Source organism: Astatotilapia calliptera, chromosome 15 (assembly GCF_900246225.1).
Source record: "Astatotilapia calliptera chromosome 15, fAstCal1.2, whole genome shotgun sequence".
Taxonomy (NCBI): Eukaryota; Metazoa; Chordata; class Actinopteri; order Cichliformes; family Cichlidae; genus Astatotilapia; species Astatotilapia calliptera.
The window spans coordinates 33263690-33287121 of record NC_039316.1 but is presented as its reverse complement, the minus strand read 5'-3'; the positions used below and the strand labels follow the sequence as shown (position 1 = coordinate 33287121).

The 23432-nt window shown below is 41.9% G+C and overlaps 3 protein-coding genes across 4 annotated transcripts; 2 read left to right on the top strand and 1 right to left on the bottom strand.

The window, feature by feature from the left end:
* Positions 1-340: 340 nt before the first annotated feature.
* On the bottom strand, positions 341-7304 carry tmem38a (transmembrane protein 38A). The gene is made up of 6 exons (XM_026142423.1): positions 6925-7304; positions 3716-3872; positions 3267-3451; positions 2300-2387; positions 1643-1760; positions 341-1050 (listed from the first exon to the last, which is right to left on the bottom strand). Exons 1-6 carry the CDS (start codon positions 7046-7048, stop codon positions 844-846), a joined length of 879 nt encoding a protein of 292 aa, XP_025998208.1. The 5' UTR covers positions 7049-7304; the 3' UTR covers positions 341-843.
* Positions 7305-8261: 957 nt separating this feature from the next.
* smim7 (small integral membrane protein 7) lies at positions 8262-13913 on the top strand. The gene is made up of 5 exons (XM_026142424.1): positions 8262-8342; positions 8564-8605; positions 8687-8739; positions 8895-8985; positions 13393-13913. The coding sequence occupies exons 1-5, from the start codon at positions 8317-8319 to the stop codon at positions 13406-13408; spliced, it is 228 nt and encodes a 75-aa protein (XP_025998209.1). The 5' UTR covers positions 8262-8316; the 3' UTR covers positions 13409-13913.
* Positions 13914-16700: 2787 nt separating this feature from the next.
* LOC113007091 (mediator of RNA polymerase II transcription subunit 26) lies at positions 16701-21899 on the top strand. Of its 2 annotated transcripts, none has more exons than XM_026143488.1 (3): positions 16701-16975; positions 19730-19804; positions 19912-21899. In XM_026143488.1, the coding sequence occupies exons 1-3, from the start codon at positions 16904-16906 to the stop codon at positions 21487-21489; spliced, it is 1725 nt and encodes a 574-aa protein (XP_025999273.1). In that variant the 5' UTR covers positions 16701-16903; the 3' UTR covers positions 21490-21899. The 2 variants fall into 2 exon arrangements, with proteins under 2 accessions (XP_025999273.1, XP_025999272.1); XM_026143487.1 differs by having other exon boundaries at positions 19727-19804.
* Positions 21900-23432: the final 1533 nt, after the last annotated feature.

Here is a 23432-nt window from a genome sequence, read left to right as displayed (position 1 = left end):
CTTGTGTTGTTTGTGGATCAACATTGCATCTGACCAAGTTCATTGTTATTTTGTTGTAGCTTTACAACTTGGAAAAAAAATCCTGCTGATGGCCATTTAGGAAAAAAATACAAAAAGGGACTGGTTAGGGTTTGGGGTTAGGTTGTGATTGTGGTTAAGGTTAGGGTTACTGGGCTACAGTTTGGGTTACAGTTATGGTTTAGTGTGTGATGTGATGGTGTCTCCACCTGCCACCAGACCTGGATAAGATAGATGGATTTCATGGTCATTATTAGAGTCAGAACATGCAGATCCACTTGTGCATTAAGAGGATACGAATGGCACAGACACGAAACAGACACCATGTTTCTCCTGATTTTATTGAAAGATATTAATTTGCTTTCATTTCAGTGTAAAAATCATCCGTGTTCTTTCACATAATGCTTTATTCACATTAGAATTTCAGATTAAGAGTCAAATTAATTAACATTTTCTGCTGTTTCCTTCATGAAAATAAGAATTGGTGAACTAAATAAAAACCACTTGCTCCTGGTAACAACTACTGATGAGGAACGAAAGCTGTCCTAAGGGCACGCTGCAGCCCCTGACCGTGGATCGCCACACAGTGTTGCACGGATGCAGATGTTCACAGACACATAAATAAATAGGTTTCAAAGGTCCAGGTTGGGTGTGAAGCTTTTGCTGTGGTATTTACAGAGTCCTCGGGTGATGTCAAATGTCGAAAGCACCATGTTGCTCTAATAGAAAGGCTCTCACTTGGCAAAACATCAAACATCATCAAACTGCCCCTCGTCTTAGAAAGGAATGGGAAGTCCGATCGTTTCGGCAGTGCAGCACGGCGCTCTACTCAGCTTTCTTGACCTTCCTCTTGCGAGCACCTTCGCTCAGATCCTCCTTGGTCTTGAGAGGTGAAGATGGAGCACCTGCAGGAGGAGGATGATGGTGGTCCTCCTCACCACCAGCCAGAGGAGAGCCGAACAGCAGGTGGCAGATCCAGGACTCAATGAGAGCAAAGGGGGAGCCGTGAGAGTGCCGGGCGGTCATCACCACCTGAGAGGAGAGAACAGTCTGATAAATTCTGTTCAGTGTTCCCCCGGTGTTTCTGCTCTTCAGTAATCTATGTTGTTTATTTAAACCCTCAGTTTGCTTCTGTTCTTTGTCGGGTTTTCCCTCTTGCTTTGTGTTCCTTCATTGTGCCTAGTTGGTGTTAATTTGTTTCTTTAAGTTCAGCAATAAAGCAGCCTTAGAGTTTTATGTTTCAGAATTATTAAGTGAAAAGTTCCAACGGAAAAAACTAACCACATAATACGAAAAAATGTTAATTTTACATTTAATTTGTTTTACTTTGGCTGGTTAAAAATGTATTGCGCAATTTATCACACTGATTAAGTGTGCCAAAGGTTAAGTGTTTCAAATGTGATACACTTGATGTTACAGGTAAAAGATCTCCTGTGATAATAACACTTATGTATTTCACATTAAAACCAACAGGTTAGTTGTGTATTTCCCATAAACCCTGATTTGTGTAGTACAAAACATGTTTCATCAGTCCAACGAAGCAAAAGAGAGTGTTTTGACACAGTGCAGATGTGTTCACAGAGGTGGATGGTTCTGAGTTCAGTCATTGAATTGCTGATCGTACCTTGCTTGTGGCCATGAAGAGGGTGAAGATGAGGATAAGGGTGCTCTTGGACACTGGCAGCCAGTGGGCCTCCTGCATGGTGAAGAGGATGGCACCGTAGAGGCTGGCTTTGGTTGGGCTGTAGAGAGAAAAAAAACAAACAAAAAACACAAACTGGTGGTAAAACGAACGCTGGCAGCAAAAACAGAGAGCAGAAAGGGCTGGAGTGGAGGCTGGCGCAAAGCCTGCTATTTAATTTGAATTCAACTCTTATTTGACACTGTAAGTGGGTGCTTTCTGCTGTTACGTTATTTCACGAGGGGTCACCTCAGCAGATTGGAGCACATTTTTGATTTGGCACAGGTTTTACGCCCTGACTGCATTTTCATTCAGGCTTGGGGAAGTCACTAGGACTACACTACCTTGTGACTCCTAAGTCTCAGTTTGTGTCTAAAGTGGGGGGTATTTCACATGTAAAGCAAACAGGTTACCCACTCACCATGGAACCATGGTGTTTAGAGTGTCCTTTTTAGGTCCCACCACCAGAGGGCACCAGAAGTCAGAACATGTTTAGAGCGCCACACGAATGACTTTAGCAAACTCAGCGTTATGTGCAGTTCAGCTTTAGGTTTTGTGTTTGAGGAGACACTGATCATTGTATTTCCCCCCCAGACTTACAATGACATGTTGAGGATCTCGTTGGTCTCGGGTCTCCACACACCACGCAGCAGCTGCTCAAAATTGGACATGAGAGCCACTCCAGATCCTGTGAGGATAAAAATAGAAAGGAGGATTTAAAAAAAGTCTATGTTGTGAGTCACTGCTCTTATCTGACTTCAGCTTCTTACGCCCATTTTCAACAAGGACACCTGCAGGGCCTCCTTATTGTAACTGGGACAGGAGGCTTTCATGATAAAGAGCCAAAGTAGAAATGCGGTTTAACATTTTGCACAACCGCATCTGTCAGGCTTTGCTTCTTTCTTTCTTTGGCAGGTTCATGTCTGGAAAAGAAGTTAGACCAGAATGAACCCACACCTAACATTTGATATGCAGCTTTTCTAGCTGTTGGGCAGCTGTGATTGGATATTACAAAAAATACAAAAAAAAAAAGGAGTTGCTGGAACCTCTTCTTCAGACTGTGCACAGTTTATCTACTAAAATAGTTTCCTGACCCTTTTTAAACACATAATAAATCTCTGTTTCCACACAGGATCCAAAGGTTGGCTCGGAAAGCATGGCCCACATTATGGTTAACCACAAAACACAACCCTAGCTATGATCCTGTTACACTGGACATTTACTCCTGAGTGAATTATTTATCACATTAGTGAAAACCACTTGAGCCTGGAGTTTTCAAGGCACAGTTGCCTTGGTGGTAATCCATCCACAGAGGCAAGCACAAGTACAACTAATGCATGTTTAAATCATGCGACTGATGATCCAACAGCCACAGTAACAAAGACTGTAGATGCATCGAGTATGTGCATCTATGTATGCGTCACTAAATTAGTACCAAAGAGTTGGCAGTTGCCACGACTCACTTACAGACTAGTTTGTTCCTCACAAGCATAATCACCTTTCCATCACAATGTAAACATTGGTGATTTAGGGACTATACACGCACCAAAAGCCCAGTCACACCAACCTTTGACATATCCAACGATCACCATGATGAAGAAGCCGTGGTGGTAGGCGTGGTGGGCGTGGTGAACCCCTGCGGCGATCTTACGAGTGCGCACAACTTCCTTCAGGGCGACCAACACCAGCTTGATGGGCAAGAAACTCACACATTTGTAGAAGAGGTTCAGCGGGCAGTAAAAGAGGAGGTACCTGCAATTGAGATTGACAACCTTTGTGAGTTTATTCCTCAACAAACATAAAACATTACTTTTTTATTCCTGTTACATATAAATCTCCTCCCTGTGAATAAAATAAATGGATAAATCCATTGTGTGCGTTTGGTTTCCTGACCACACTGCAACTCATTATCCTTGATGTCTAATGGAAGAGACAGATCTTTGTATCATAAATGTCATCTTGAAAGTTAAATAAAAACACGAGTGATGAGCAAACTGGTTCTGGGGGTTTTCTCACCAGACAGCTGAGGCCAGCAGGATGTGGCTGTTGTGCTGGAAATAGTCGACGGGGCTGCTTCCAAGCATGATGTCTGCCAGGATGTAACTACCAAAGCAGTAGAGCATGGCGCAGAGCCAGGAGGCCACGGGACTCCTGCGAGAAACTTCCACCGAGCCTGCAACACAGAGGACGAGCTGTCAGAAGGGTGTGAAGATCCAAACATCACAGCAGCTGGTCAATGAGTGCTCTCAGTGTGCGCATGAAGCTGATGATGATGATGATGATGATGATGATGTGTTCTGTGCTTTTATTAAAGAGTCAGATGCTGCGCATTCTTCTGTTTTCTCCAAGATTATACAAACAGAAAAACTTAACAAAATCCTCCAAACTTAAGCAACTCACCAACTAAAGTAACTATAGGATCAGTCAGGTGATTTATCTACAAACAGTTTATATATTTGATTGGAAGTCAATAGTTTTCTTTAGAAAAAGAGGAAAATTATTCAACTTTGGCGACTCCTGGTGGTGGTAAAAAAAAAATACAGTCATTATTTATCCTTTTTTATCTGTTTGTAAATGTAATAAAATGATGTTGATTGATCAGTTGATTGATCTATTAAATGCTTTGCAAAAAGTCCTTGACAATAATACTTGTTATAATTGTCAAGTGAGAAAAACGTGGAGGCTGTGTTGGACCACCCCCTGCTCCTCTAAAACACTCAGTCAATATGAAACAATAACTTTGAGTAAAACACCACTGAAAGGTATAAAATCAAAGGTTTATTTATTCAAACAGAGGAAAATGTGCTTAGTATAAACCGAATGCATACCAGTCAAATAAATGTCATGTGAGCAGATTCCTGATTCCTTATGTAAAATGTGCATATAATTAAATTAATTAAAGTCAGCACTTTGGGCAGAATGTTAACTTATTAACTATATTAATCTTTGATCATTTCTGCCAGCTCCTGCAGACCTAACTGTTACCAGCAGCCTGCAAATGCTAATATCAGTGGATCCCGTGTGTGCTGTATCTTTGTGCACACCCAGTTTATCATTCCAGGTCACGCCCTGATAGTACACATCTTTATCATCAGTCAGTGTTGACTCGGGATAACTACAGTCACTTTTGAGTTGACATATGGCTGCTTTGCTTAAGGATACAGACTAGAGCGGCTCTTTATAATATACTGGATGCATATATCTTAAAAGATGCTACAAAGAAAGCCTGCATGACAAACAGTCATGTTGTGGACTCACGTGTTGTATCCATGTGAGTAACAGCAAGGCAGGCGCCAATTAAACTTTAAAACTCTGCGAACTGACACCGTCATAAGTTTTCCACATTTTCTAAATCAGTGTCCAGTGTTCAGGACGCTGCAGCTAAAAATGTTTCTGCTTCATGTTGTGCTACAGCTGATGACGCTGGTGAAGCAACGGGACAAAAGCAAAACTAGGTGCCCAAATGATTTCAAAGAAGAAAAGGAAGTTAGACATGGCATGCATGCAGGAGGTGCAACAAGAAAACAGATGCAGCTATAAGTAAGAAATACAAAAGTGGAAAAATTGCAAACGTGTGACCACACAAAAGGTTACATGTCAGTTTTGAGACTGTACGCACATTTCGTGCGGGACAGAGCCTCGACGGCGTTACAGCATTGTTACAGTAAGTCGAGATGAGAGTGCAAATCTCCACCAACAGGTGGGTGGGGGTGTAGCGGTTCAACCGTTCCTCAATTTGAAGGCAACCTGATCCTGAGAAATACTGCCCTATAAATACATCCTGCTCACTGGCCTCTCCTGTATGCAACTTTGACAGGCCACTCATGACCTTTGACCCTACACTTCTCTCTCCTTTCTCCTGTCACATAAACCGAAAAAAGAAAAAAGCTCAAAGTTCTGGTGCAATTTTAGGCACAGACGTGTGCAGGATAAATGTGATATTGTGGGAGCCACAGCAGGACTCATTTGACTGTGAAATTGCATGCATGAAAATAAGGCAAGCTTTACAGTTGAAGTCGGCCTGATTCGTGCTGGCTGGTACTTTCTAACTTTAAAATACACACAAACTGCAGTCCCTCTGCTTTGGCTGCCTTTTACGTTTTTGCAGTATGTTCGTTTACTCCACACATTGCAGTCTTTTGGCCAGTACATCTTGACCCTGAGCCAGCTGGGAGATTCCCTGATCTACCTTATACAGCATACATATAAAACTTTGGTCCCCCAACAACAGACTTTTAACAACATGCTGACTTCACTAAACTTGATAAAAACATTTATATCGATTAACTTTATCCAAGTTGTTAGTCTAAAACAGGCTTCCAAGTGGCCTACAGCTGTGCTTATGTGACGAGTGACTCCTCCAGCTGAGGAAAATGTGAGAGATGATGCGTTTGTTCTGATCATGCTGTGCAAACAGTTTTAAATGGGCTCGATGGGCATGGCGGGCTTCTTTTTAAACTTATTATGAGGGTGAGATGCATTTTGTGCTCCTTTCATCAAGGATGAAACCTGCCAACAAGACCAAACCATCATATCAATATCACAGTGCATGTTTTACTCTGTGGAGAGGCGAATGTGTTATTTCAAAGAATACACGCACACATTCCCAGGGACAAGTGTGCAGCAAAGGTGGCGGGGGAGTTGGCTCTGGAGGTCCTACTGACCGTCTATTTCAGGCCCTTCTATTTATTGCTTAAGTCACTGGTATGCACAGGCCTCAGGTTTCATCCTCCTCGGGCTCTGTTACTCAAAGTAGTTAAATCTTAATGGAAAAAATGGGCTTTAACCAAAGCTGGGGGGTTTAATCTACTCCAGTGATTTCCTAAAGGAGGTCAGGCTGCTGCAGCAACACACATTCCCTCACATAAAGCAAAGCAGAGCTGCAGAGCTGCTGCTGGAGTTTATGTAACAGGTCATTCTTTATAAGGACTATACGGATAACTGCAAGAGAAAGTCCTTGTAAGGGTATTTAGGCAAAGTGTGAGCTAAATGTAATACAAATAAAGCCTTCTGTTCACAATGAAATTACACATCATGCAAGTCATAGACTTTCTCGCCTCATTCGTTACTTCCTGGTTAAATTCCAGTCACAGGTGTATAAAACGTACTATTCTGGATATATTTTACTTAACAGCCTGTGGACTGTTGCACAAACAGCACGCAGACTTATATTCTAACATACTTATGACATGAATAATAAGCAGAAAAGTGTCAAGCACACTCACCTGGCTCATATTTGAGGTAGAGGATGGACACGATGTAGTAAGCCAGATCAAACACAGGAAACATTCCCATTTTGGAGAAAGCTTGGGCAATATCGCCCAAATTAAGAACTGCCAGCACGTCCATGTTGCCAGTCTGAGCTGCGTTTCTGTTTTATTCCGACTGCGCAGTCTGGAAGACCCCCCAAAACCCGCTCCGCCGACTGTCCGCCACAGAAAGCCCCCCTGGTCTCGACTGTGAAAGCCTGTGACACTCAAGCCCTCCTATTAATACCACTCATCTCCACGGCCTCTGCATATCGTCATCATCATCTGCGCTCAGTGCCAGCTGCTCCGCTTTTTCAGGCGACCTTTCAGGCGCTTCAGCTGAAAAACAAAAGGCTCGCTCTGCTGTCTTCATAGAGATCGTCGCTCAGCCGAGCCATAAGACGCTGCTGGGGGTTTACTGCAGCTCTGAGACACAGCAGGAGGGAAAATAAATATATAAAAATAAAGCGTCAAGGCTTCATATCAACAAATATTTATTCACTCGTTCATGAAAACACCCACAATCCTGATCTGATCCTGGAGCCGTTCTGACTCACGGCCAGATGATGCTTTAATTAATCCCAACATTGTTCACACTCATCGGGAGTGCAGAGATGTCGAGGTAAACGTAATAACACTAATAAGTAAATCAAGATTTCAAGTATGTATTTTTTTTAATGGTTTTTAATTTACTATTCTCTGTATTTGCTTTAAATTCACACGATAATGGATGTAGTGCTTACTCTCTCCAAAAAGGGGAGCCAAAGACATACGAAAAAAAAGCTCCTTTCACCAAAACAAAAACACCCAAAAGAACCTACGAAGTTCGAGAGCTACCAAAGAAATTATTTATCCCACTAGGAAGGAACAGAAAAAACAATAACACACATACCTGTCACAATAGAAGCTGCAATCAGTTTTTGGCAAAGTGGCTTTTATATATCTCTTACTTGCCCAGATAAAAGGTCACAATCACGTCAAAAATGTCTTTTTAAAGAGAGATCTGAGGTAGAGGGCAGCAGAAAAATTTCAACAAATACAACAACAGTTCTATAAACATATTTTAATTGGCTAACTGTGCGTGGTCGTTTTTAAAGTGCTTGAGTGCTTATAAATCTCTTTATAACCTCTTTATAAATCCTGTTCACCAAAGTCTATTTACACATAAGACATTACACATAAAAATACACTAAAACATTGAAAATCAATTTTGGCAGACGATCAGTGTTTGGTAAGGTTGCACCTTACAGTCTAAACCCGGGGAATAACAACACTTCGTATTTCTCTGGATACCGGATTTGTATTGGTCACATTTCTGATTACGTGCCGAACGCGGAAGTGAGGCGCTTCTGATGTGATTTGATCAAGATGATCGGGGATCTGTTGATATTCGGGTAATTTATCGAGTCGTGTGGCAGATGTCACACGGAATCACATCTTGTATTGAGATAATAAGTTCTCTATGTGTCTTTATGTGTCGCTGTGTAATTTTGTGTTAGTCAGTCAGCCGTGTGTGGCGTAAAATGACAAGCTAACTAGCTTGGTGCTAATGCCAGCTCAGCAGCTAATACGCTGCTGAGCTGACAACCAAACTCTCCGTGTTTGTGCTCTGCAGGACTTTACTGGTGAACGCAGGGGCTGTGCTGAACTTCAAGCTGTGAGTATTGTACTCAGTCATTAGTTTAGGTTTGTGTGTTAGCAGAATGTTGAAGGTTAACTGTGGGTGTCTTTTTTTCAGCAAAAGGAAGGAGTCGCAGGGATTTGGAGATGACTCTGGATCACCAACAACAGGTGTGTGTGTGTGTGTGTGTGTGTGTGTGTGTGTGTGTGTGTGTGTGTGTGTGTGTGTGTGTGTGTGTGTGTGAGAGAGAGAGAGAGAGAGAGCGAGAGAGAGAGAGAGAGAGTGTGAGTAGTATTGCCACAAACATTCACAGTCTATCTCTCAGGGGACAACATCAGAGAGTTTCTGCTCAGCCTGCGGTACTTCCGGATCTTCATCGCATTGTGGAACATCTTCATCATGTTCTGCATGATCCTGTGAGTAAGACTGTGTCAGTCGATGCTGATGGACCAGATGCAGTTTACTGAGAGGCACTCAATTACTTGTGCTGTGGGCTTTAGCTATTTTTATCCTAGTGTTTGTTTCATAGGGAGCATGATGGTTCAAATCGTGGAGAACGTAGAGTTTGCACGTTCTCTCCATGCTTGCATGGGTTCTCACTGTGTACTTCAGTTATACTTTTTTATACTTATACTTTTATCTACGACTAAAGGCTTTCTAAAATTCTGACACTCTCACATCGTTAGCAGCTCGCGATTCAGTATCTTACTCATGTGATAAGATAAGATAAGATAAGATAAGATAAGATAGAACTTTATTAATCCCTCGGGTGGGTTCCTCTGGGAAATTCGACTTCCAAAAAGCACAGCAACGACCGAAGTTACAGTTACAGAATTGTTATTTATTTATGTATATATATATATATATATATATATATATATATATATATATATATATATATATATATATATATATATATATATATACACACACACACACACACACACATATATATAAATACAGAGACAAATATAAATAAAATATACAAAGGGGATAAATAGAATAAATAGGAATAAAAAATACAAGTGAATTGCACATTTCAAGTATTGAGTCTATTGCACTGTTGACTATTTACAAAAAAGTATTGCATAAGGTATTGTACAGTGAGGTGAAGAGGCACTACAGCTTAGTTGTTGATAGACAACCACCACCATAGCTGCACAAAGACATGCATGGGTTTGGTGAATTGGTGACTCTAAATCGGCCTAAAAGGTGAACACCAGTGTGAATGTCTGTCTCTCAGTGTTAGCCTTGCAATAGATTAGCAACCTTTCCCTGTACCCTGCCAACCTTATGACAGCTGGGATAGGCTCCAGCTGCTGAATTGGGCACCGACTTGGATAAGCATAGGAAGATGCATAGATATTTGTTTCATATGTTGTGCTCCAAATATGAGAACGTGCTGAAGACTGATGTTGAGCCACATAAGCTTTCTTTGTGACACAGATTCCAATTGTTGCCAGAAACCTAGACCAGTGACAGTAATGGTTGCCACGACAAAAAAGTCCGAAGTTTTGAGTTTGGTCTTCTTGTGGGATTAGATTTTTTTTTTTTTTTTTTTTTTTTTTTTTTGTTAATTGAGGTTTTTTGACATTTCACACATCAAAAAAAAATCCCAGAAAGTTCATTTCGTTCATCTGGACGTTGCTTTTTTTTTAGTGGGACAAATAGTTTAGTTGCTCATCAAAGTAATTTTTTTCACTCTTTCTGAACTTTGTAAACAGTACATTTTCTCAGTAACAGGAAGAACTCTAAGCACCAAGCCAAAGTGTCTGCTCTTGGAACTCTGTTCTCATTCCACATATTTCACATAGAAGCAGAAACACGGGTCTGCAGTGAAATCCCCAGTTTCACCGACTTTGGCTAATTTGTAGCCAAAAGAACAAAGTGGAGAAATAAAGGGCTCTGTTATTGTATCCTGGAACACTGTTGAGCAATTGGTTCAGGTATGTGGATTATACGTGGGTGAAAAATCAAATTTCACGATGTACCACAAAGCATTTCTCACATTATCAAGTTCACCAGGGAGGAAATGAAAAATGGCAGGCTAGCTTTCTTAGACTGTCAAATTGCCATTAGTAATTGGGGACATTTAAAAGTCGACGTGTACTTTAAATCAATGCACACGGATCAGTATTTCATTCTTGACTCTCGTTCTCCATTAAAACACAAACTGGGTGTCATCAGGACACTACAACACAGAGCGAACACCATCACCACACAGACCGGCTTGGGAAGCTGAAGGTCATTGTATGAAAAATGGCCCTGAGGGAATGTGGTTGTCCCAGCTGGACATTTGTCAAAGCTGGGAAGGCGCCTAAAAATAGCTGCAGGCAATTCAGGGGAGAAGGACAGTCACTACCTAAGCAAAAACCTTTACATGGAAAGGTAGAGACCATCTCTGAATCCAGGAGGAGGCCCAGGGGTACATCTTTCACCACTCTGGAGCTGTTACTGTTACAGCTACAGCATTTTACCAGTGCTGTAGCTCTAATAGTGTGTTGCAGCTACTTCCCAACTCTCTGGCCATTAATCAACGGTCATGACAATTTGCATATGATCATGCAATGATCATGAAACTGACCTCGTGAGCTATTGTTAGGCAATGGTGCTACTCCTAAAAGCTTAACAAAAGAAGGCAGCTGAAGTTCGTCAAGACTTTTCCCCTCTCAGTCAAGAGGGCACTTCAGTTCTAAAAACAAAAGGTGGAGGAGTCGCAGATATTTAAACCCCTAGATTGTCCCTTAGGAGGTGGCCGTTGACACTATTGATCATGTGCGTCATCACATCACAAGGTTTGAGGAAAAAAAAAAGGCTGAGTGGAACCACTGTGACACCCTGCCCTGCCCTGCCCTACCATGGAAGCTATTGAGGTCAACTGAGACGAGGTGTGAACGGGCGGAGATGCACCTGGGAAGGATAATCAAAACTGAATTGTAGGTGGCTGATAGCTGCTGTCATTGTCACCACCTCTGTTAAGTGATGGTCGTTCACAGTGGACATGCATGGCCTCTCCAAAAGTTGTTTCTGTTCATCTGGACGTAGCGTTTTCAGTGGGAGAAACGTTTCGTTACTCATCCAAGTGACTTCTCAGCTGACTGCAGGTTTCCCCAATCATATAAACAGTACATTTGCATAATGACTGAAGCCAGCCCACAGAAGGAACAATGGACTGGAAGGTCTGTTTCTTCATCACGATCGTGGGGGCGATCGTGGCTCAAGAGTTGGGAGTTCGCCTTTTAATCAGAAGGTTGCTGGTTCGAGCCCCAGCTTGGACAGTCTCGGTCGTTGTGTCCTTGGCATTGCCATTAGTTAGCATTGCCGTTGTGTCCTTGGGCAAGACACTTCACCCGTTGACTACTGGTGGTGGTCAGAGTGCCCGGTGGCGCCAGTGTCCGGCAGCCTCGCCTCTGTCAGTGTGCCCCAGGGTGGCTGTGGCTACAATGTAGCTTTCCATCACCAGTGTGTGCATTGTAAGATGGCGAAAGATAGGCCACCTCCTCAATTCAGAGATGGTCTTTCCCTATTCACGTAAATGGGTGAATAGGGAATGTGCTCAAACTAACGTTCCTCCCTGTCCAGGATGTGTACCAGTTGTCTTCTTTGTCCAAAGTGTGAACATTGGCATCCTCGATGCCAATCAGAGGATAGAGTGACCTTTGTTCTTTCGGTATAGATTTACAGCTGAGTCCTGTCCTGTTGAGTTGACTCTTCTATGGTGTGCCATGCATAGATTATATAATTAGGTCTTAACCTTTTGTTTTTAGAAATGAAGAACCCTCTTGGATGAGAGGTGTAACATCTTCACAAACTTAAAGTCTGGTTGCCTTGTTTTTCAACCAGTTAAGACTACTGTGACCTGAATTACTGAGAACGTTTCTCCTTCTGAAAATGCAAGTCCATGTGAACAAATTCAACTTTCTGGGATACTGTATTAGTTTTCACTGACACATATAAATGCATTATATTTGGGGAGGATATTTAAGGATTACGCCATGTTTGCTTTTAAAGGTAAAATACGGTTGTGGGGTAGCAGTAAGCTGCAGACATGAGTCAGCACCTTCACATGTTTTTCAAGTTAAACATTATAACAAGAAAAAAATGTGACTGTTGCTGCCAATGAAGTCTTACTGCTTTGAAGGGGGGTAAAGTAATCCAGAAGCCAATTCTTTACAACTGGGAGCAGAAGAAACTTCTTACAATTCACATTATTAGTCTGAGTCTGCAGTCTGGACAAACACTGAACAACCAAAGCTTGGTGTGAAGAAACTTGAATTTGGCGTTTAAAGGATGAAGCCGTGGACCCAATCTGAGAACACTTCAGACACTTGTTTATATCAGTCAGTGTTTCTGGGGATCTCTGATGACCACGTCTAACTTTGTTATTACCACGGTTTTCTTATGTGCCAACATACCAAACAAATTGCCTCAAAATGCTTTCATAAACCTGATGATGGGTTCCCCAATCCCCAGATCTAAATCCAGTGGTGCACCTTTAGGATGTGGTCAATCAGGAGGATAACACCATGATTGCACAGCTGATAAATCAACACAGAATATGTGATGCAATCATGTAGACATGGACCAGGAGTCCTTTTGTTACAACTTGTATAATCCATGAGTCCATCTGAGAGTGAATGAAGTCCCAACTCAGCATTACTGAGGTTAAACCTATAAAGTGCTTGATGATTGTGCTGTCCTGTCTTTTTTGTGTGTGTGTGTAAATCAAACGTTTTTATGCCCTTTAGATGTGCGCTGCTTCTCCTGAAATTAGCAGAAGTGTGCTGCTGTTCTAACTAGCCAAATGTCTTCAATCTGCACAGATTGTTTGGATCATGATCGTGTGTGGCCAGTGGACTTCCTCCAAGATGCTTCCCTTTCCAGATGGATGCTGTCAGCTTCTCCTTAATGTCCTTTTTCTCTTTCTTTGACCCTTTTACTAGTAATTATACTCCTTTTGGTTTACAACCCTTTGTGCTGTACAGGAATTTATGAATGGCTGTATTTATTCTTCTCTTGTTACATTTTTATTGATCTTTCTTTAACTGTAACACCTTTGCTGGAAACTTGTGGTTTTGTAGTTAGTGGTAAAGAAACACCAGAAACATCATTTTATTCCTTTTTCCTGCACAGGCTCAGTTCATCCAGATTCCACAGAAAAATCTGAATCTGATTTGTGAGTTATAAATAGGATTATTTTACTCACTTATGTGTTTGTTTTCAACTTCTTAGGGGGGGAAATTGTGCTATTTTCTTTATTCAGCAGCACATGTGCTGTAATTAAATATATATTCACTGTAAATGTGACCTTATTCTTAATAAAAAATAAAGTTTTATTATCAAATATGTTCTGTCTTTTGAAAGAAGGCAAGTCAAAAAAGGCAATGTGATTTTCTGGGCTATATTCTGGGAAGCCTCGGGTCTTGGTGTACATGTGGGTTACTTTAACATGCTGCACCTGCCTAAACATTGTTCCAGACCACCTGCATCCAGTCAACAGTATTCCCTGATTGCAGCGGCCTCTCTCAGCAGGATCATGTGCCCTGTCGCACTGCAGAATTTGTTCATGAGTAGTTTAACACAGATAAAGAGTTCAAGGTCTTGTCCTGGCCTTCAACCCCGCCCATATCTCAGTTTGAGCATCTGTAAGGGGTATGGGAAATACAAGTCAGACTCATGGAGGCCCCTTGAAACCTGCTGCTAACATGTTAATGTGCGATTCTGCACGACATCTGGAGTGGGCCTGTGGACTCGATGCTTCCAGGCATCCGGGTTTCAGCTACAAAACAGAGCAGCATAATATTCATTCACTGGCAGCTTCATTAGACACAACTAAGAGGCTTGTTAAAGCAGCCAGTCACATTGCAGAAACATAATGCAATCAATGCAGCGCAAAAAATCTGTCGTTACAACCAAGATATACAGAAGAGCATCCCTGAACACACATCAAACCTTGAAGCAGATGGGCTACAGGAACACAAGACCACACTCCTGTCAGCCAGTAATAGGAAACTGAGGCTACAGTTCACAGCAGCTCACCAAATCAAATTTAAACAATAGAAAATTATAAAAGTGTTGCCTGGTCTGATGAGTTTTAAGTTCTGCTGCAACATCCAAGCTGTGGGCTCAGAATTTGGCATAAACAACATGAAAGCACAGACCCATTCTGCCTTGTATGAATAGTTCAGATTAGATGTGGTTTGATGGTGTGGGGGGACATTTTTTGCCACTTTGGACCCCGTAGTACCTGCTGAACATCATTAAAATGCCACAGCCTACCTGAGTATTGTTGCTGACCGTGCCCATCCAGCAGGATAACAACCATGTCACAAAACTCAAAACATCTTAAACCATAACATGTCTCAGTGTCATGCTGCAGCATGTCTGAAGAGATATTTATCCAGGCTAGAAATCCAGTTTCTGGAGATGTTATGGTGACCAACAACCAGCAAACTCTCCTCATGCAGCAGCTCTTCATCTTAGGTGAAATAGAAAATTACTACCCAAAGAATCCATCGTCTCTGTGTACTTCTAGTGACTCAAACAGTTGGTGAGATTCTCTTCTAATCCACAAGTAACTTACCAGACGTGTGAGAAGACAAGTGGTTGTTATCGCCTCTGAGCAGGCTTGACACAGCCAGCAACAATCAGGGTTTTATGTCATTCCTCCTTGGCATTGTGTTAACACACCTGAATGCTCCAGAGTCGTCTGCTTTTACATAGGTGCTCACATTTGCTGATGATCAGATAATCAAGTGTGTTTGATTATCAGCAGTTTGCTGCTAATTGCCTTTTTAATTCCAGTGGAAGCAGTAAGGGTGGAGTTAGTTTTAATAGGACTGTATCTGTTTTGGAAAACATAGAGAGTTGTGCATTTTTAAATACTAAAATATAACTATAACAAAGCTTATCCCAGCTTAAAGAGATTAAGCTGTTTTGGGGAAAAGATTTAGTTTAACAAAACAAACATGTATCAACCTTAATCTGAATAAAACTGAAGCAATCATGTGTTTATAAAATTAAGAAATCTTTTTAAGGGTGTGTTCATGACTCTTTCTGTTCTTTGCCTTTCTCAACAATGCTGATTTAATCAACTGCAAACTCGGCCTGTCTATTAGCAGAGAACTGAAGAGATTTGGTGAGGAGGTTTTTTTTGGTTATCAACTATATGGCAACATCATGTGGCATACACTGTTTCTCATTTATAAATAGTTTATGCACAAGATTTTTGAAATTTAGTGTATTTTTCAGTTGAAATATCCATACTTATTTTTCATAATCATTTTTTAGTGAATAAGACTTGTTTTGTATGGTGAGATTTTGATGACCGTCCCTGACAGAAGAGATATCATCAAAGGTGGCTCCAACATCAAGCTTCAGTTTCAAGTGAACTGGAAGGCACCTTGATTTATTAGTTAGATGTGGAGGACGTTCAGACGAGACAAAAATATGAATTTGGTATTATTAAAGGTTATTTTTGTGTAAGAAAATTTTAACTATGGAGTCCTTTTATATACAGCATAGTCTCGCTTTCTATCTTTAAATTTATTAGACCACCGCCTAGTATACGGTTTATTACACAGATGCTCTAACAGTATTTGTCATTTCCATTTGTTATGCTTCTGTCATGATTAATCTAACAGAATGTATTTAATGCTAAAATATAATTATTGTTTTACGATACATTAAGATACAAAATACAGATATTTACTTGCATTCCTGCGTAGAAAAAATGGTTGAATGTTATGTTTTATTAATAGAATTCCTGACTTCTAAGAGAAGCCCCGTGTGGCGATGAACAACTCATTGGATTGACATGAATTCAGTTTCTTATGATTGTAATAAATAATACAGTTTTTTCTTTTACACTCATTTGATAGATTTCCAGAATATGTATATATCCTTGTTTTAGCGACAGCTGCTCTAATCGATTTCTTAGGACCACCTTTCCGGTTTTATTGTCTTTCTTTTTTTTGTTAAATTTACAGCTTGCTGCGAGCACGTGGATTTGACGCGGGTCGAAGCCGGTTACGTAAAGATTTCCCACAATGCTCTGCTGCCTCACAAAAAGCTCGGTGAGAAGGCCGAGAAGGAGGCGGCTACCAGCCGAGGGGGTAGCCGATTCCCGGAGAGGGTGTTCTGTCTCCTGCAGTTAGCGGTACCAAACAGGTGAGGGTGGCGATTGGAAACAAAGACAGAAGCATCATAAAGCATGATGCCCGCTGCTTCGGGGGAGCTTCCGTCGGAGTTGTGAGTGTCAGCGGGTTTCCCATCGCCGGCTCTTCGGGGGATTCTGCTGTCTGTCTCCGTCCCGACCCGCGACACCGCCAGGCGATGACAGCGGCTACAGCCACTCCGCAGGTGATGAGAGACCGGCTGCTACAGGCCATCGACGGCCAGAGCAATGTGAGTATGTCCACTGGTTTTAAGCGGAATTAACTGGGTGGAGAAGAGCAGACAATGGTGGTCGAGCTGGTGGCCTCGAGTCGCTATAGGGGAACTGACAGAGTGGAGGCATTCAGCGTCTGGACACTTAGTATTTGCTTGCTAATTAGCTGGCTAACGTCTAGTTAGCGAAAGTGAGTGATGAAGCAGGCATGCCAGAGCCCGGTTAAGTTGATGCTGGCGACAATTGTGTGCACTTACAGTAGAGTTCATCAGGGCAAGAGAGGGGGACGTGCTGAATGTAGTGCAAGTTCCCTTTAGACACAGAGGCTCTGCAGAGAGGAGACCTCCAGCAGGGCTCCGAGGTTTGTAACGCCTTTATCTAAGATGACCCCGGGATTACTTTAGGTGTGTTACAGCAGTATAAACAGCCAAGCCGAGTTAGTCAGCAACCTACAAACATGCATGGCTTCTCAGTGAGCTACCCAGCACCAGCGACCATTACAAACAAATGGATTCAGAGCTGTTGTTGTTTACAGTGTCATTTAAGTACTCCCAGTGTGTTACTGCTGAGTGTCCAACACACGCCTGATTATCCACATGCCTTGGGTGTCAAAATAAGGCCCAGGGGCCAGAATCGGTCAGCAAAGATTCCAATCCGGCCAAACTGGATGGTTTTGGAAAATGTGAAGGAGGGCTTTTAACTCATTCACTGCCAGCCATTGGCAGTGAATGAGTTAACTGTGTTTTCATGAGTTTTACAGCTTGTCCTACTGATAAAGCACCTCCCCTGTTGTCATTCATACTACACCTAAAATAATTAAGGTGGTTGCCTGGTGGAGGGTGAACGATCTTTTTCTGTAATTTTAGACATGCTGATAGGTGCCTTTCATTTACTGCAGCAGCAGCATTTCTTTATTAAATGGGATTAAATGTTTAGCTAAACTTCTTTACACTGACAGAAAGAGAGGTTTCACTGGTTTGGCCCGCTTTAGATCAAACTGGGCTGTGTGTGGCCCACAATGTAAAATAAGTTTGACATCCCTATTTACAATTTCTTATTTCAACATGCTTACCTGCAGTCATGCACTGGGGGTGCTCTCTGTGACATCCTGCCAGAAAGCCTTGAAATGCCCAGCATCCCACACACAGTTTACACCTGATTTATGCTTCAGCAGGATATCAATGCTGTAACCTGATGTGCACTTCGCAAGTAATGTAACTACACGTTGGCTGACGCAACTATTGCCATTGGCCTGTTCAGATGCGTCGCCATAGTATGAAGAATAATAATCATAGGTTCAGTATAAAGATTCACAAATGTTGGCAGACTGCTGAAACTACTTGGATGCATGTGAGAGAATGTACAAAGAAAAGCTTGCCACCAAATAAAACTGACCACAACAAAGAGAATTTTCCACTAGGACGGAAAATTAGTTTCTATCGGCTGACACCAAATATAAAACACCGGGAGACGACCACGCGGTAAATAACACAAGAGCAGACCTGACCGTGATTCACTGCATCAATCAGAAGTCAGGGCTTGTGGTCCACAGTGATGTAACGCATTTTATTCCAGAAGCATCTACGTGTTACATTTTTGCCAACGACTCCTCACTCAACGTTTTTCGATCAGGGGTTTTTTTAATGTCATAAGTTTGATCGCAGGCACACTACAGCTAGAGTTGGGCTTTGGCTTTGCAAAGGAAATCCTCCGCTGCAACACATGTTAACCAATAACCACATTGTTGATCATTGCAGAAGTGGCTGCAGATTAAAGACAACAATCATCTGAATACGTGGGCTTTCTACTATTTTGGTAGACTAAAACGGCACATTTGCATGCTTTCTCGTTTTGACAAACTGAGCCCGAAACTAGTAAATGTTTTCTAAACGTACAGGTGCACATTTGAAAGTTTATTCAAATGATTTCTCGACCTTTTGATAAGTTCTTTTTTTCCCCTTCTGAGGAATGTGTTTGGTGGAGTGGCAACATCTAGATACAGACATGTCTTCCTTTAATGCTGTTTTTGTGATTTCTCAGTAGGGCTGAGCGATATGGCCTAAAATCCATATCACGGTATAATTTGAAGCATGTGCAGTAACGATATATATCACGATATATTATTTTCTTCTGTATAACGTATTTTACACACTGTAAGGCACACTTAAAATCCTTTAATTATCTCAAAAATCGACAGTGTGCCTTATGTATGAATTCTGGTTGTGCTTACTAACCCCATCCAGGCATCCATGAAAACAGAATTTATTAAATTTAACGGAGCAGGAAGTTGGCTCGCTAGCTTCCACCTAAACATGATATAGCATGTTCTGACTGAGAGATTTCTGAAAAAATTAAAAAATACAGCTCTGCTATCACTTCCAACATAAATGAAGACAGAAAACTAAACAGCAGTGACTTTTACAGGGTTACTGAAGTCGGACTAGCTGGTATATAAAGATGTCCTATGTGATCGCTAGCAAAACAGCCACATTAGCATAACATTAGCACAGTGTTTCAAAAGTGTTTCATCTCTTTGCTGTTACTGTCGCCCGGCATAATTTGCAGATGATGTTGTTTGCAGCCGTTGCAATGCTTTCGACCAAAACAGGCGCAGCTTGATGACACCATCAACATGCGCTGTCGCAGTAGAGCGGTTTAGTCAAAATCTCTACCGTTGGCCAAATTTATATCGTTTCTACCATATACCGTTTTTACCGCCCACCCCTGTCTCTCAGTATTTTTGTATATAATTGGTCTTTCTTTTCCAGCAGATATGCAACATGGTGGTCGTCGTGGAGGTGATCTCCTTTTTGGAGAAATATCCTATCACCAAAGAGGCACTGGAGGTAAGTTACAACATGTGCCATCAGCAAATAAAGCAATCAAATGCAGATTTTTAGCAGTCAAGTTTCATCCGCTGTTAAACAATCATCAATCTTATCTCCTCTTAAAGGAAACCCGCCTGGGCAAGCTCATCAACGACGTCCGGAAGAAAACCAAAAACGAGGACCTCGCAAAGAGAGCCAAGAAGCTTCTGCGGAACTGGCAGAAGCTAATCGAACCAGGGAAGGTTGAGGTGTTGTCAAAAGGCGGCACCAGTGCGTCGTGGTCTTCCATTGGCGGTGCTCATCCTTGCATCTCTGCTCCAGCCACCAACCCACCGTCGGGTAAAACGGGCCCAGAGTTGAAGAACAGAAATGATTTCAACAACTGCTCCCTGAGAGTGGAAAAACCGAGCAACAAAAAACGCAAGGGCGAGCAGAAGGAAGGACCGATTTTACCAGCAAAGATACCTAAAACAACTCTTAATGATAAAATCCAAAACTCAAAGCAGCTGCAAACCAATGGAATTGGTACCGGCACAGAAATTTTTGCAGATATTCGTGCACATCAGTCTTTGGACAGGGACATTCCTGAGGCTTTGGACAACGACAAGCTAAATAAAATCCCTGTTCATGCTGTAAAACCTCACTCAAATTTCCCAGGATGCAGCAAGCCTCCTAGCACTTCCTCTTTGCTAAAAGCATCAGTTCTGCAGCAGCAAGCCAGACAGGAGCAAGCTGCCTCTGGGGGAAAGTGTCGACCCAGAAGCCCACGCTGTTCCTTGCACAGTCCTCAGACTCTAAAACAGGAAGCTGTTGTGAAACAAACTGCACCCCAAGCACAGAGTATTCCTACCCCCAGCGTGAGACCTGGGACTGTAGATAACTCTGGGCTCGGACTGTCTCCTCAGCCTTTCAGCGCATCTGTTCAGGGTTTTCACACTGACGGTTCAGGGTCTGCTGATTTGGACTCTCACCACCTGCCTCCTAGTATGTCTCTCCACGGCTCCACTGTCACCCCCTGCAGTGGCGTGGAGAGTCTGGAAGATGAGGGTCCTTCTTTTAATACAGGGAAAAGAAAAAGACAGAAATACAGACCTAAGGATTGCTCTGTTAATTTAGAAGGGCTGACTGTAGAAGACAGAACAAAACCAGTGAGGTTAAAAGACAGGAGGCTGACGTTCGATCCTGTAACGGGGCAGATCAAAACCTCCTTCCAGAAGGATTCTTTCCCAGAGGGCGAGGACAGACCGAATCACAAACCTGAGAATAACTGGTCAGAACAGCCGAAGCAAAATCCGCCAGTTCCTCCCAGTCCTTTCCAGCAGACGGACTGGAAAGAGCTGTCGAGGAGCGAAATCATCCAGTCGTACCTTAGCCAGCAAAGCAATGTGCTAACGTCGTCGGGCGCGCACACCCCCGGTGCACACTTTTTCATGTCAGAGTTCCTGAAGAAGGAGGAGCACCGGAGCAAAGATGCTAAGAAAACACACACGCTGGTTTCAGACTCGCCACCTGGAGAGATCCCTGGAGTCAGCAGAGAGGTGAATGGCAAAGACCTGAGCAGGTTACACACACAGCACTGGTCCGGGGTAAATGGTTGCTATGACACAATGGATAAATGGTACGACTGGACCGAGTGCATCTCCTTGGACCCGCACGGAGATGAGAGCAGGCTGAACATACTGCCCTACGTCTGCCTGGATTGAAACTGAAGTCAGGTCGGTAAATGAGACGTCGATCCTTGCCTTCCCTGCGCGGCAGAGCGGGCCGGGATGCGTGAAGGCTCTTCTTCACCGTGTATGCTGCTGTTGGAGTAAATACGCTGCCTGCTCGAGTGTTTGTTGGAGCACAGGAGGTGTAATCAGTGTTTTATTTTGTAAAAGTCTGAACAAAACGTGAGGACAGTGTGAAGGGGAAAGGCTATGCATCTTTGACTGTTTAGATGTCAATGTTTAACAAGTGTACAGAGTGAGTTTACAAAGCAGGGAGACGAGCGGCTCTGATACCCACGAGTTTATATACTGGAGAGGAGATTAAATATACAGATGCATTTTATCCATCTTAAGTTATCTTATTCTATCCACATGCCTCACAGAATGTGACTTTATTGCATTTCATGCAGTCATTCATAGTTTTTTTTTTTTTTTTTTTTTTTTTTTAATTGTTATTATGTAATTTTTATGCATTAACCGACTAAATCAGGGTTGCTGCTTTTGTCAGCAGGCAGTAGCACGATACATCATTGGAACGTTTGTTCATGCTTTTTGAACAAAGCGTTTGAGCTCTTAAAATTAAAACTGCTGCTTCCCGCAGCTGCACGCCTGCCTCTCGTTGTAACTTCTAGCAGATTGAACCGACGGATCGGTTTTAAAACATTTGAATATTTTTCTTGTTTGCTCTTTAATGTGATGTGAAACTTCCAGATGTGACCACTGTTTGTGGTGAGAGGGGGAGAAGGCTTGCATACAAGCTGATAGAGAAATTTGGCTGTATGTATATTTATTTACATATTGAGATTTGCATACATGTTTAAACTGTATTGAATCATCTTGTTAGTTTTTTTTGTTTTGTTTTGTTTTTTTGTTTTTTTTGCAAGCAACAACAGTGAGGCTGCTACGGTGTTGTGTGATCTCGAAGACACCTACCGTCACAGGAACTAACACAAACGTGGCTTTGGCTGTTTTGGCGGGCGTTTATCAATCTGTAGGCAAATGCTGTCAAAGCGGCAACGTCACAGTAGTGCAAGATTTTACAGATGTGTAGCTGACATTAAAATGAGGGGCCAGATTCATTGATGGTTTGTGATTTGACAACACTTTGGCATCTCATCTGTTGCAGTGTCATAATAGGGTTAGGAATAAGTTCACTAATTGACATTCCAGACTTTACCTACTGATCCATCAACATGCTGTACTTTACACACTCAAATAACACATCCTGATACTGTGTACTTTTTATTTTTTGGGCTTGCCTTTTCCCTTTACTGTGTATTAAGGTTGTAAAATATGAATCAGCACGGCAGAGCAGATTGTGCTACCAGCTTGCATCCTTGTACTGTCAGGAAGAAGTAAGAAATAAATTGACATGCTGGATAATACTTAATAGCATTCCTTTAAATATTATTTGCCTTATGGAAACCCGTGTTTTCCCTAAAGACAGAGCCTTAGTGAATGTACAGGTATGATCCTTTTGTGTTCATTTGAATGCAAAAGACAATATATTTGCTACCTAGTCCTTTTCAATGGACATGTAATGTGTTAATAAAAAGAAAATGAAGGAATTGTTATTATGTCATCTCTTTAACCCCCCCACTCACACCCACACTCACTCCTTTTTTTTTCCCTTTTTTAAGGGCTCTGCAGTTACTGATGTTCCTGACCAATTAAATCCAGAACAAGTTCAGTACTGTCTCTGCATGTAAATCACTTATGTACATTTCCATTCATCACTAAGAGAAACGATTTCCATGATATTTTCATAATATAACTGGACAGTTCCTAATAAAATTAACTGATACTGTCCTCTATAAATGGAAAGGAACTGATCTGATTCATCATTTAGTTAAAAACAAAAAAAAACTGGCAACTGATTGAATAATTCTCTCTCTTTTTTTTTTTTACATGTAATTTCAAAAAAATCTTGGTTACAA

What these genes read in the sequence shown, in the direction of transcription:
- LOC113007091 (XM_026143487.1), top strand. Translation starts at nt 16,904, where the DNA reads ATGACAGCGGCTACAGCCACTCCGCAGGTGATGAGAGACCGGCTGCTA. An exon ending in CCATCGACGGCCAGAGCAAT is followed by an intron (nt 16,976 to 19,726) that starts GTGAGTATGTCC and finishes TTTCTTTTCCAG; the next exon opens with CAGATATGCAACATGGTGGT. An exon ending in TCACCAAAGAGGCACTGGAG is followed by an intron (nt 19,805 to 19,911) that starts GTAAGTTACAAC and finishes CTCCTCTTAAAG; the next exon opens with GAAACCCGCCTGGGCAAGCT.
- smim7 (XM_026142424.1), top strand. Translation starts at nt 8,317, where the DNA reads ATGATCGGGGATCTGTTGATATTCGG. An exon ending in GCTGTGCTGAACTTCAAGCT is followed by an intron (nt 8,606 to 8,686) that starts GTGAGTATTGTA and finishes TCTTTTTTTCAG; the next exon opens with CAAAAGGAAGGAGTCGCAGG. An exon ending in CTCTGGATCACCAACAACAG is followed by an intron (nt 8,740 to 8,894) that starts GTGTGTGTGTGT and finishes TCTATCTCTCAG; the next exon opens with GGGACAACATCAGAGAGTTT.
- tmem38a (XM_026142423.1), bottom strand. Translation starts at nt 7,048, where the DNA reads ATGGACGTGCTGGCAGTTCTTAATTTGGGCGATATTGCCCAAGCTTTC. An exon ending in CTACCTCAAATATGAGCCAG is followed by an intron (nt 3,873 to 6,924) that starts GTGAGTGTGCTT and finishes TCTGTGTTGCAG; the next exon opens with GCTCGGTGGAAGTTTCTCGC. An exon ending in GATCGTTGGATATGTCAAAG is followed by an intron (nt 2,388 to 3,266) that starts GTTGGTGTGACT and finishes TTATCCTCACAG; the next exon opens with GATCTGGAGTGGCTCTCATG.